This window comes from Podarcis cretensis, assembly GCF_951804945.1.
Source record: "Podarcis cretensis genome assembly, chromosome: 1".
NCBI classification, from domain to species: Eukaryota; Metazoa; Chordata; class Lepidosauria; order Squamata; family Lacertidae; genus Podarcis; species Podarcis cretensis.
The window spans coordinates 17957791-17971123 of record NC_137170.1 but is presented as its reverse complement, the minus strand read 5'-3'; the positions used below and the strand labels follow the sequence as shown (position 1 = coordinate 17971123).

At 43.2% G+C, this 13333-nt stretch overlaps 1 protein-coding gene across 2 annotated transcripts in view; it reads left to right on the top strand.

The window, feature by feature from the left end:
• Nucleotides 1-13333, top strand: part of WDR25 (WD repeat domain 25) — a 95667-nt gene that overhangs the window by 47075 nt on the left and 35259 nt on the right. For both annotated transcript variants that reach the window (XR_013832369.1, XM_079948923.1), the window contains exon 3: nucleotides 10876-11023. Coding sequence is in view for 1 of the 2 variants with exons in the window: in XM_079948923.1 (XP_079805049.1) it covers nucleotides 10876-11023 (148 nt within the window). In the remaining variant the exon portion in view is untranslated. The remainder of the gene's footprint in view (nucleotides 1-10875; nucleotides 11024-13333) is intronic.

Below are 13333 nucleotides of genomic sequence, written 5' to 3'. Positions count from 1 at the left end.
CTTTATATACAACTTTGGAATTCTAGGACGTATTGTATGATATGACAAGGTTTGTTCTATGGCTTGTCGGAGAGAGCTAAAACACAACCACTGGTCTGGACTACACACAAAGTCTACACACATGGCTTAGCTCAGTGGAGCAATAAAGTGACAGAAGATCTTTCCAGGAGCTCAAACATTTGCTTGTTGTCACTGTGCCATGGGCTGGCTAAGTGTTACTTGTGAACAAGAACATTGTGTAGATGAAAACAGTGTATGTATGCAAGTATTGAAGGCACTTCCAACTCACAAGAGAATGTGATCTGCTCCTAGTATAAAAGAAATGGCAGTGATCTACCTACTGTCATTGGAGGGAGGATGAGCGTGCCTTTTTGTCGGGGGGGGGGGGTGCCAAGAGTTGAGCTTTTTTTTTAGGGGGGAGTACCCTGAGTTTTTGAGGTTTTTGGAATGGAAATCCTTAAGTTAATGAGCTTTTTTGGGGGGTTCCCTTAAGTTGTTGAGCTTTTATGGAGCGGGGATGACAATAAAACAATCTCCTGAAAGTACAGCGCTGACAATGGCACACAGCGCTAAAGCCAACATTGCTTCCGCTTGCCACCTTGACCTGCGCTCAATGCTACTGCACAGCTGGTGGAAGAAACTAGGGGGTGGCAACATTACTTGCCGACGAACGACCGCGATCGACCAAGATCACCCGGCAATCTACAGTACCTGTCGATTGCGGCCGACCAGTTGGACATGTCTGCAGTAGAGTATACAGTGGTACCTTGGGTTACATACGCTTCAGGTTACATACACTTCAGGTTACAGACTCTGCTAACCCAGAAATAGTACCTCGGGTTAAGAACTTTGCTTCAGGATGAGAACAGAAATCGTTCTCTGGCAGTGTGGCAGCAGTAGGAGGCCCCATTAGCTAAAGTGGTGCTTCAGGTTAAGAACAATTTCAGGTAAGAACGGACCTCTGGAACGAATTAAGTACTTAACCTGAGGTACCACTGTATAGTGAATCCTATCCTATCCTAGGCTTTCTGTCTCCTTCCTTATCATGTATATTTTTCAGACCTGCAGCCACACAAAAGTCCACAGATGTGCCCTCACGCTTCTTCTTCCAAGCGAGCAAGATGCATTTTCAGGGTTTCCAGCCAGGAAAAAGGGCACAACGCAGAGCCCAGTGGCCTGGGGAGTGAGGGCCAAAGAGTGGGAGCTGGATGGTCATGTTTGAATTCAGACATGAGGTTCCCTACCCTTTGCCTGCCATGAGCTGGCTATCATAAAAGTTTTTGCTAAGGCACTGCACTTAAAACCTGTCCCCAGGTGGTAGATTTCACTGAGATTTGTTGCATGTGCCTCACTAAGCAGCCACAGATAATTTTCTGTTGCCGACAGTTATTAAAGCGCTCGCATCCTGCATTCCAGTTCTGCAAGGTGGCTACCACTATTATTAAAACTACAAATCTAGAAACAATAAAAAATTCAATACGGCGACTAACATGATTTGATCAGTGGCACTAAAAACCCCAATCAGGATTTTTTTAAAAAAAGACTTTAAAATGCTTTCCTTGTGATCAGATGCATTTGTTGGTTTACAGCTGATATGTGGAGAAGGAATTGAAGTTTGTTTGAATTAGCTTACGGAAAGTCAGGCATGACGGACGGCTGAGCCAGACCAGAGTTTGGTGATGCAGTTCCTCCTGAAATTCCACCAGAGTGCCCGGGCCTCTCTCTGATTGGCTACAAAGTCAGCTCGTCACAGAAGGGGGAGGAGCAGCACCTTGGGAGGGAGAATAAAAGGAGCAGTTTCTGAGGGAGAGCATTAGAGAGGGCTAAGGTTCAGGTTATGAGATAGGGCTTGATTTAAGAGGAGAGATGGGGCTGGATTTGAGAAGATGGATAAGGCTTGTTTTGAGATGGGAGTTAAGGAGTGAGGTAGGGAGTAGGATAGGATCTGACTGAGGGAGAACTGGTTCTGAGTTCAGTTAAACATCCAAACTGAGGTGAATATTCATAGCGAGAGGACAGAGACTTGCAGCTTAGATAGGGAGACCAGGTTCAGGGTCTGGGAAACGTAGACAGACAGGAGCGTCCCCTGGGTCTGTTACGAAATTTTGGAATACCTCAGGAGTGAGATTGTTAAGTGAGTGGGTAACTGGGGGGAAAGTGCCCCTCGCTCATGAACCAGGGTAATAAATCTGTGAAGGAAGCTGTGTTGCAATAAAAGTATTTAACGGAACCGCCTGTCATAGCTAAGTAGCAGAAACTGATTTAAGCATCTTACTAGCTGATTAATAGCGGCTGGAGTTTAAGAAGAGCTGTGCCTATACTACTGTATTTAAGCCTGTGACATCTTTTTTGCCCACTTCTAGTAATAAGCTAACTTCTCTTTGTTGAACACACTTTTCTTGTTTGTTTGATCAACTCCTGCCTGGGACTCTAAATCATAAATTTTCCCCTCACACAAGCCGCCCCCCCCCTAGACATCCCATGGTAAATTTGCAAAACTTCCTATTAATTGGTTGACAATGAGGATTGTGTGCTGTATTTAATAGGGGGCAGTTAGCGGGGCAAATCTGCCGCATTATTAATTGGTGATAGGTGGTTGGATCCGCTACACCAGGCACCCTTTGGTTTTAAATAGAATATGAGCTTGCAGGTGCTGGAAATACAAATGGGCAGCAGCAGGGCTGGCTGGGGGGGGGGAGGGACAAGTGATGGCAATCTCTGATCTGTCTCAACAGACTAGAACACATTCATTAATTGCCTTTATATCCTGCCTTTCCTCCAAGGAGCCCAAAGTAGTTCTCCCCACCCCCAGATGATCTTTATTGAATTTTTAGTTACATACTGTACATACACATACATTATATTTCACATTTGTTCTTGCTCTCCTGAGCTGACTTCCCTTCTTCCTTCTTCTGGCTTTTTTGTGTCCTCTTTAACTTTTCACATTGTCTTTGTCCATTTTCCACAAGATTGTTCTTCTTTATTTTTTCCATTAAATGTCCGTAAACAAATAAATCTTTCTATATATACAAATTCTTGCTGTCTGTCTATATTCATTTACAAATATTGTTCAATAATAATCCTAATATACAATTTTAATTCATTTTGATATTATTATCCAGTAAATTTCTTGAATTTTTGCGTTATGAGATATTATTTTAATTCTACTGGTTTCCTTATTTCACATCATCTTCTCTATATATAACATAAATTTTCCCCATTCTTTTTGATATGTTTTATCCCCCTGATGTCAAATTTTTGCTGTTAATTTGGCTATTTCTGCATACTCCATAACCCTAATAGAAGAATGGTAGTACAAGGTTACAAGAGCCCAAGGTAGTTCAGTGAGCTTCATGTCTGAATAAGATTTTGAATCCGGGTCTTCCGATTCGTATTGCTGATGCCATAACTACTGCACCAGTTTCATATCAAGATACAGTCTTGCATGTGTTTCAGCCTGTGCCAGTCATTATCCGACTCCTGTTTAGCACAGGAACCTCTGGTGTGGTTTCTTGGCAAGTGTGAATCTTGTTTAGACTCTGACCCTGAGCACTGCGCTGGCCTCTTGGCGTCCCCTTGCCGATCAGCAGATTACCCTTCTGTGTATCTTTTGCTACATACCCTTTATCATTATAATTGGCTTCTGAAGGGTGTTTCATCTAATCTGTTTGACAATCGCAAACGCCATTGATTACCTTTAAGTCTGAAGAAAAAGAGAACTTGCCTTTTATTGCTCAGTTGCCTCTGAGGCCAACACAGGGCAAGCTCTTTTAAGAGTATGGAGTAAATATACTGGTGTCAGACCAATTACGGTAAATGAGACTTCTGCAACCTGGGGCCCTCCAGATGCCCCAGCCAGCCTGGCCAACATTCAGGGGTGATGGGAGTTGTAGTCTAACAATATCTGGAGGGCACCAGGTTGTGGGTGGGCAGTTTAAAGCCTTGTCTATTGGGGCCCAGAGACAAACAGTGTTGTGAAAGCCAGCCAGCTCAACCAGCATCTGCTCTGCATGCAGAAGGTTCAGTCCTCGGCATCTCCAAGTAGAGCCAGAAACCCTGGGGAGCCACTGCCAGTCAGTGCAGACAGTACTGAGCTAGTTGTACCAGTGGCCTGACTCCGTATAAGGTAACTGTTGGGAAACTGTGTACGTGCAGCTACTCACACAAGTCAATTAAGGTTTTGCAGACATCCAGAAGGTCATGTCTTCCTGGTGATAACAGAAACATGGAGACAGCTTCCTGAATGGTCAAGCTCTCTCAAGGGAGTGATAATTAATGGCCTACTAACTGGAATGTGTTGGTTCGTGGTTCAGAGTTCAGTAGTTCAGATGTTCTGTTTCAGTGTAGGAGTTCTGAATCGTGTATGAGAGAGCTAGCTAAAGATCTGTGTTCTGTTCCTGTAAATAGTCCACTGTATATAATAAACACCTAACTACAAGTTCCTGGTTCCTGCTTTGTCTATCCTGTCTGCAGCCAAGTTGCCAATCGCTTCTGTGGATTCTGCGTGTACTCTGCTAGGTCTGGCTAAGGTCCTGCAACTAGTCGGAAAGTTGCGAAACACCAAATAGGTTTTGCCAATAATAACTTCTTATGCTCCTATGAAATTATATCTTCCTCCTGTGTCAGCAGCGCCGACTCATTGGCTTCGAAAAAGAGAGGAAGGCAGCTGAGTGAAGAGGAGAGGTTTGGTGTGCAGAGAGAGCTATCAGAGCAGACAGATGATTCATAAGCAGGATTGGGCCTTCTAACGGATAGTGGAGCCCATCCCTTGGCAGAGGAGAAGCGATTAGGTCTTGAGGAGTGAGAAAATGAGCATGGTCTGAACGAATCTTATGTGCTCTGTAGAGAATATCTCATGCAGTCTTGGTATCTCATTAGAAAAAACACCTGCTTACAAGTTGGGGTGCTGGGTGTAAAATACTGAACTTTGTGACTTTCTTATATGGTCAGTTTTTAATGGGATATTTGTTTGTCTACTTTGAAAGAACAGAGAAAAGTGTGCAGCACAGCCTCCCCCCTCTCTTACACACACACACACACACAAATACACTTCTTGCGAAAATTGCCTTTTTATAGTTAATCGTTTAAGTACACCAAATATCTTCTAAGTAATTTACAGCCTGTCTTTTCAACTTTACTCAACCGTCAGCTCTCTCAAAAACTCCCCTTTTCCAGATTCCACCTGGGTATGATTTACTCTTTATTAGTCTAGTAAAATGTGACAGGATCATCAAGTCTTTCTGAAGAGTTATTTCCAACAGCATTTTTTAACACTTCTCCGCAAATAGGGCAAAATAAACTATATTGACAGCGTGACTTGCCTTGAATCTATTCTCAAAGACTTTGCAATACCTGATTGCTCAATATAGCATCTTTTTGAAGGTACAGAAATAGAGCAAAGGCCCATCAGTTGCCATGTCAAAGAATGATTTTTGTGTCCTAAGAAAGAATTAAGTTGCACCATGGGGAGCCCAAATTGAAGTTGTGTTGATTCATTGAGACAGCATGCAGTCAGGGTCTGGTTCATGCAGTTTCCTGCTCAGCACATACCCTCTTAGCATTCCCCAGAGATGTGCATGTGTGATAAAAAATAAGGCATGATTCAGACATTCAGAGATTTGATGGGGACTAACTTCTATGGTTATCTGCCAACCCCCCAAGCTACTGGATCACAGAAAATTACTCTTGGCCAATATACTTTGGTGTTTGGATTATATGATATGTTTGTCCATGACAGCCTCTCCCAACCCTATGCTGAGTGTTGTGTATGTGCCACAGAAGTTCAGTCAAGCACTTAAGTTCACCACAGGAAACAACTGTGTAGCAGAGATAGCTTTTACTTAGCATACACACACACTATAGATGCACACTACAGTTGCTGCAAGAAGTATTCACTCTCTGAGCCCAGAGAGGGTTCCAGCTTATAAAATTCTTGCTGGGACAAAGTCTACACAGCAAGCACAAAACCCAGTTGCTAACAAAGTCCTGCAACTGCTAAAATTCTCTCAATCCAGAAATCTTGCAGGTTGTACAACTTTTCTCAGATAAGCTCTTCTCAAAGTCTTCCACACTTTCACAAGATTGTTCCAACAATCTCCTCATCTCCAAAAGATTCTCCTGTACTTCCCAACAATGGATGCTGTAACTTGAGCCTTGTCTACCCAATGCTACATGCTAGTTTGCCCAGCAACTCAGATAAGACAGTCACAAGACACCTGTAGTTATACTTTTCTTAACGCCCCATTCCTTTCAGATGTTTTCGACTACAACTCCCACCATCCCAGCCAGCAAGCTGGTGTAGACTGGTTCTCCCCAATTCAGGAATTTGAACACTAATTTATTAGGTATGCTAACTCTGATAGTAAGTTTAAGGTGACCTGAAAAACCAATTGTACTACGCAGCTTGAAAGCTAAATAGCCAAAAAGTGATCAAAAACCAAGTAGAAGATAGAAATCCTGCATGTTAATCCAGCATTTTTATTGCCATGGGATATTAGCATTACGCTCTTAATACAAAACAGTAAATCAACATAATGTCTCGTAAAGAGACCCATTAGCATGTTAGCTGGGTGTTACTGTTCTGATAAACTTTAAAGATATATTTGTTATTAAAATGTGCTAAAAATAATGACTATAAAGCTGATAACTTTTGATTAATGGGATATCTTGATTATCCTGAAACCCAAAGTATAATTACAAGTTGTAATTCCCACCGTCTTTCAAATGTTGTGGAAATTAAATCTCTTATTATTTCCGACCTTTATTACAATGATTTGTTATTGTTGTCTTATATGAACTAGCCAGAGTGGGGGAACCTGTGGCTCTACAGATTTCCCCATCAACCACAGCCAAAATGGCCAATGGTCAATGGACTTTCTATACCTCTAAGGATGGATGGATCAGTCTGTTTGTGCTCTGTGTCACTTTTGCATGTGTTCATTCGTAATTCTGTTCCATTCCCTTTCCACATTCATTTGCAGTTTATAAAAAATATGTATGAAGGTTTTCAAAGTATTTCTTATCAAAATTAAAATAGGCATTTCTAAATGTATTTTATCGAAGCAAGCATTTCTAAAGGTATTTTATCTCAAAGTATGCATTTTAAAACATATTTCTGCTTTTTGTTGAGCTGAGAACTTGTCGTTTAGTCGTGTCCGACTCTTCATGACCCCCTGGACCAGAGCACACCAGGCACTCCTGTCTTCCACTGCCTCCCACAGTTTGGTCAGAACCATCTCATCCTCTGTCGTCCCCTTCTTCTTGTGCCCTCCATCTTTCCCAACATCAGGGTCTTTTCCAGGGAGTCTTCTCTTCTCATGAGGTGGCCAAAGTATTGGAGCCTCAGCTTCACGATCTGTCCTTCCAGTGAGCACTCAGGGCTGATTTCCTTAAGAATGGATAGGTTTGATCTTCTTGCAGTCCATGGGACTCTCAAGAGTCTCCTCCAGCACCGTAATTCAAAAGGCTGATCAGCGAAGAATTGATGCTTTTGAATTATGGTGCGGGAGGAGCTGAGAACTACACTGCAACATTTGCTTAAGTGTGATATCCAATGGGCAGCACTGTTGTGATCTGTGCACCATTGTGAAATGCGCAGATCAAGTCAGTTCTTATTGAAGTTTGCAAAGGTCTGTTTCCTCCAGCCTTCCTATATGCTTCTGATAGCAATTCACTTCATGGGAGCCTGTCTTAACTCTTGAACACTGTGGTTTGCAAACCAACCACTTGGATTCAGACCTACGCAGACTGATTGTGACCATCTGATTTTCACTAAAGTAAAGCTAGGCTGAGATTTAAACCAAACACATACGTGGTTTAGGAGCGAGGGGCACCCTGTAAATAAAAGACGTCCTCTAACAACTCTGCTGGTTTCACTGATGCCTTATATATATAAAACTAATGCCTTGCTATGTGTGAATATGTAGAATCTTACTTCCAGTTTCAGTCCACAGAGTCACTGTCGTAATTCCATAGCAAAGTTATTTAATAGTAAGGGCATCAGGCAACTACTAAAGCTGCATTGCTTTTGTGGAGATGAAATATTAAGTATAGATGGCTGATAAGTGATAAGATTGTTTCTTGAACTAGCCGAGGATGATAAATGTGGCAACAGAAATCTTTCATGATCAGTTCCAGCATTTTCATGAAATTTTCAGGAAATTGTGCCTGCCACACACTAATTTATTGCCTTTAATATAGTTTCAGAATGCAAGGTTCTCTCCTTTTACTTTAACTCCAGTCTTGCAAGCTAGTCTAGACGAGATGTTTGGAGGACTTAACCTGTCCAAATTTGAAATACAAGTTTAAACTGCTGTTGCCCACGGAAGAAGACAAGGTGCTTAGAGGCCTGAGGCCAATTATTTGGATTCCCTTGACTCTTGCCCCTTGCGACCAGTGAAACCTGCCTGGTCCAGGTTATGTGTGCTCTTCAGAACTTATATGGAGGGCACCATATTGGTGAACCCTGCTCTACACTGGTTCTGGATGATGGGCTGCTTTACGAAGTGTGGAAGGAAATGTTATTTCATCCATATTTTCATCCAGCTCTGGAGCCAAGTGAGGATTCCCAGGTAAGATCCTCCCTCTATTGTGTGGGCAGGTAATCCCTCCCCTACCTGGCCTAGTCTCCTTGGCAACGCTTCCCCCAAGTGGGATTGGACAACTGACTGAGGTAGGTGGAGACCTCCAGGTATCCTACCTGAGGGAAGGCAAAGCCAAGCCTATGCTGATGGAGCCGCTCCAGATCTAGGGGCTGTGCGCGTCCACGCAAAGGGCGCCCCCCGTTTTAAGTGGGGAGCGGTCATTTCATCCATATTCTGAAATATTTGAATAATTGCAGGTTGGTCTCAAATTAGCCACTCCCTCTTTAATTTAATTTTTTTTTAAAAAAAGCAAGGTGAATAAGTTGGCTGTGGTGTGACTGCTTAATGAATTCCAGTGTGGGATAGACTTCCTGGAACATGCCAGCTGGGCTTTAGGGAAGGTGTCAGTACAGAGACAGCATTGCTTTACCTCTTTGGCGATCTGCATTTGGAGATGGACAGAGGGCATGTAACCGTGTTCAATCTTTTCAATCTCAGCATTTGACATGCTTTGCCACCTAATCCTTCTGAACTGTCTGAGACTGATGGGAAATGGGGATGATGCTAATAATATACTGGCTGGGATCCTAACTAGTGCTCCATGAATGAAGGGCTCCTTTTGTACACGGAGGAACCTGGAGTCCAGTGGAGGCATTTTTCACTGACCCACCCTTCCCCATGCAGACCCCCACATTGCCCCTCAGTATCCTCAAGACCCTGGAACAGATTTCAAGGGGGCAAAGGGGGAAGGAGTGAAAAATGCCCCCCCCCCTTCTGCTGGTTTGGTTTGTGGAATCACACCCATGGGATGCAGCCACCAGTGGAACCTTAGTTAGGATCCAAGCCATAGTTCTGTCAAAATGTGCATCCGTGTGGCACAGTGTGTATGTTCTCATGTATTTCTTTTTATATTTATATGCCACCTTTGCAACAAGGAGGCCAAGGTGGCGTACATAGTTCTCTTCCCCATTTTATCCTCACAACAACCCAGTGAGGTAGGTTAGGCGAAGAGATAGCGAGTGGTCCAGGGTCACCCAGTGAGCTTTGTTGCTGGTGGGGATTGGAACCCTGTTCCCCTCGAGTCTTAGCCCAGCACTCGAACCACTGCACCCCACTAGTGCTTGTGTTTGGGTGCAGGCAAACACAGGGATGCACAAAAGGCTCTTTCACAAATACTGCTGAATAAGTATGTTGTTGTTGTTCAGCCGTTTAGTCGTGTCCGACTCTTCGTGACCCCATGGACCAGAGCATGCCAGGCACTCCTGTCTTCCACTGCCTCCCACAGTTTAGTCAAACTCATGCTGGTAGCTTCAAGAACACTGTCCAACCATCTTGTCCTCCTTGTGCCCTCCATCTTTCCCAACATCAGGGTCTTTTCCAGGGAGTCTTCTCTTCTCATGAGGTGGCCAAAGTATTGGAGCCTCAGCTTCAGGATCTGTCCTTCCAGTGAGCACTCAGGGCTGATTTCCTTCAGAATGGAGAGGTTTGATCTTCTTGCAGTCCATGGGACTCTCAAGAGTCTCCTCCAGCACCATAATTCAAAACTGAATAAGAGCTGTTTGACAGTGGAGTGGTCTCCCTTGGGAGGTTGTGGACACTCTTTCCTTGGAGGTTTCTAAGCAGAGGCTGGAAGGCCATAAGTCATGGATGCTTTAGCTGAGATTTCTGCATTGCAGGGGGTTGGACGAGATGACCCAGGGGTCTCTTACAATTCTACAATGCTATGACTCTAAGACCTGTTTCTAGTGCTAATTGAATGTGGTTATCTACCCCTTTTATGTATGTGCTCCAGACAGGAACTACATCTAGCTTTGTCATCCTCGTATGTTTTGTGCAGTTGTAGCCCAGGAGAGGAATTTCTCTGTATAGAATTTCCTCCTCACAGAGACTCATCCGGCACCTTCATTCCTGCACTGCAGGGGGTTGGACCAGATGGCCCTTGCTGTCCCTTCCAAATCTATGATTTTGTTGCTGTTGTTGTTGATAGACTTCCTTCTGCAGAATAGCCCCGTGCCCTCCTGGTTGCCAGATATTCTATGGCTCTGAATAACGTTCCATCTTGAATGGTCTGTGGAGGCCATTTCCCACTTCCCGTTATAAACACAGCTAATGTGGCTGCTTCACTTCCGAGCAGTTTCTTCATTTTAGGCGTTTTTATTCCAAGATGCAAAAGTGTTGCTTCCTAATGATACTCTCAAAGAGCTCTTAAAGTGACCGATCAGAAGCCACTGCTTGGCCATAGCTGCAGTTGGTCGGCTCATCTTTTTTAAAGTTCATTATATTTTCCTTTTAGGTTTGGGATGCTGTGGATCGGGGCCGTTGCTTGAAAACATACCTTTGCCACACCTGTGCCGTTCGAGCTGCCCAGTGGACCCCCTGTGGGAGAGCTGTTCTCAGCGGAGGGTTTGATTCTATGCTTCATTTAACCGATATTGAAACAGGTAAATGTTAATATAGGTATGTGTTTTGGCTTGCATGTGAAATACTATTTTCATACTACATGGAACATTCTGGGGCTTAAAATGTTATTTTTAAAAGCTATTCAGGTCCTTAGAAAGTTTTAGTAAGAAAGTATAATTTTAGTCAGTTTTAGTATTTTAACTTTTGTATGTTTTAAAGTAGAGTCGCCAACCTTTCTTGATTTTACTGTTTTATCTTCTATAAACTGCTTTCAGGTTTTGTAAAATCAAGTGGTGAATAAATTTTATGAATGAATAAGTAAAACACGGGAAAAAGGGCCAAACTACACATGGCAGTAATAAATGCATATTTGCATCTAAGGTGCAGCTTTTAAAAAATGCAAATTGAATCAGCTTTTTATTGGCTGGGTGGAGGGGGGGGGAGGTGAAATGTTAATTAATTGGATCAGCGTGTGAAATGAGTGCAATTGTGCGGTAGTTGGAGCATTCTTTGGCACTGCCCTTCTTTGGGATTGGGATGTAGACTGATCTTCTCCAATCTTCTGGCCACTGCTGAGTTTTCCAAACTTGCTGGCATATTGAGTGTAGCACCTTAACAGCATCATCTTTTAAAATTTTAAATAGTTCAGCTGGAATATCATCACTTCCACTGGCCTTGTTATTTGCAGTGCTTTCTAAGGCCCATTTGACTTCACTCTCCAGGATGTCTGGCTCAAGGTCAGCAACCACACTACCTGGGGTGTACGAGCCATCCATATCTTTCTGGTATAATTCCTCTGTGTATTCTTGCCACCTCTTCTTGATGTCTTCTGCTTCTGTTAGGTCCTTACCACTTTTGTCCTTTATTATGGTAATCTTTGTACGAAATGTTCCTTTCATATCTCCAATTTTCTTGAACAGATCTCTGGTTCTTCCCATTCTGTTGTTTTCCTCTATTTCTTTGCATTGCTCGTTTAAGAAGGCCTTCTTGTCTCTCCTTGCTATTTTTTGGAAATCTGCATTCAATTTCCTGTATCTTTCACTATCTCCCTCGCATTTTGCTTGCCTTCTCTCCCCTGCTATTTGTAAGGCCTCGTTGGACAGCCACTTTGCTTTCTTGCATTTCCTTTTCATTGGGATGGTTTTTGTTGCTGCCTCCTGTATAATGTTGCGAGCCTCCACCCATAGTTCTTCAGGCACTCTGTCCAACAAATCTAAATCCTTAAACCTGTTCCTCACTTCCACTGTGTATTCATAAGGGATTTGATTCAGATTGTATCTTACCGGCCCAGTGGTTTTTCCTACTTTCTTCAGTTTAAGCTTGAATTTTGCTATAAGAAGCTGATGATCTGAGCCACAGTCAGCTCCAGGTCTTGTTTTTGCTGACTGTATAGAGCTTCTCCATCTTTGGCTGCAGAGAATATAATCAATCTGATTACGATGCTGCCCATCTGGTGATGTCCACGTGTAGAGTCGTCTCTTGTGTTGTTGGAAAAGCGTGTTTGTGATGACCAGTTTGTTCTCTTGACAGAACTCTATTAGCCTTTGCCCTGCTTCGTTTTGATCTCCAAGGCCAAACTTACCAGTTGTTCCTTTTATCTCTTGATTCCCTACTTTAGCATTCCAATCCCCTATAATGAGAAGAACATCCTTCTTTGGTGTCACTTCTATAAGGTCTTGTAAGTCTTCATAGAATTTGTCAATTTCAGTTTCTTCAGCAGCAGTAGTTGGTGCATAAACTTGGATTACTGTGATGTTAAAAGGTCTGCCTTGGATTCGTATCGAGATCATTCTATCATTTTTGGGATTGCATCCCAGTACAGCTTTCGCCACTCTTTTGTTGACTATGAGGGCCACTCCATTTCTTTTACGGGTTTCTTGCCCACAGTAGTAGATATGATGGTCATCCGAACTGAATTCGCCCATTCCCGTCCATTTTAGTTCACTGATGCCCAGGATGTCAATATTTATTCTTGCCATCTCATTTTTGACCACATCCAACTTACCCAGGTTCATGGTTCTTACATTCCAGGTTCCTATGCAATATTTTTCTTTACAGCATTGGACTTTCCTTTCGCTTCCATGCATATCCGCAACTGAGCGTCCTTTCGGCTTTGGCCCAGCCGCTTCATCAGCTCTGGATCTACTTGTACTTGTCCTCCGCTCTTCCCCAGTAGCATGTTGGACACCTTCCGACCTGAGGGGCTCATCTTCCAGTGTCATAACTTTTATATGCCTGTTGTCTTTGTCCATGGAGTTTTCTTGGCAGGGATACTGGAGTGGCTTGCCGGTTCCTCCTCCAGGTGGATCACGTTTGGTCAAAACTCTCCACTATGACCTGTTCATCTTGGG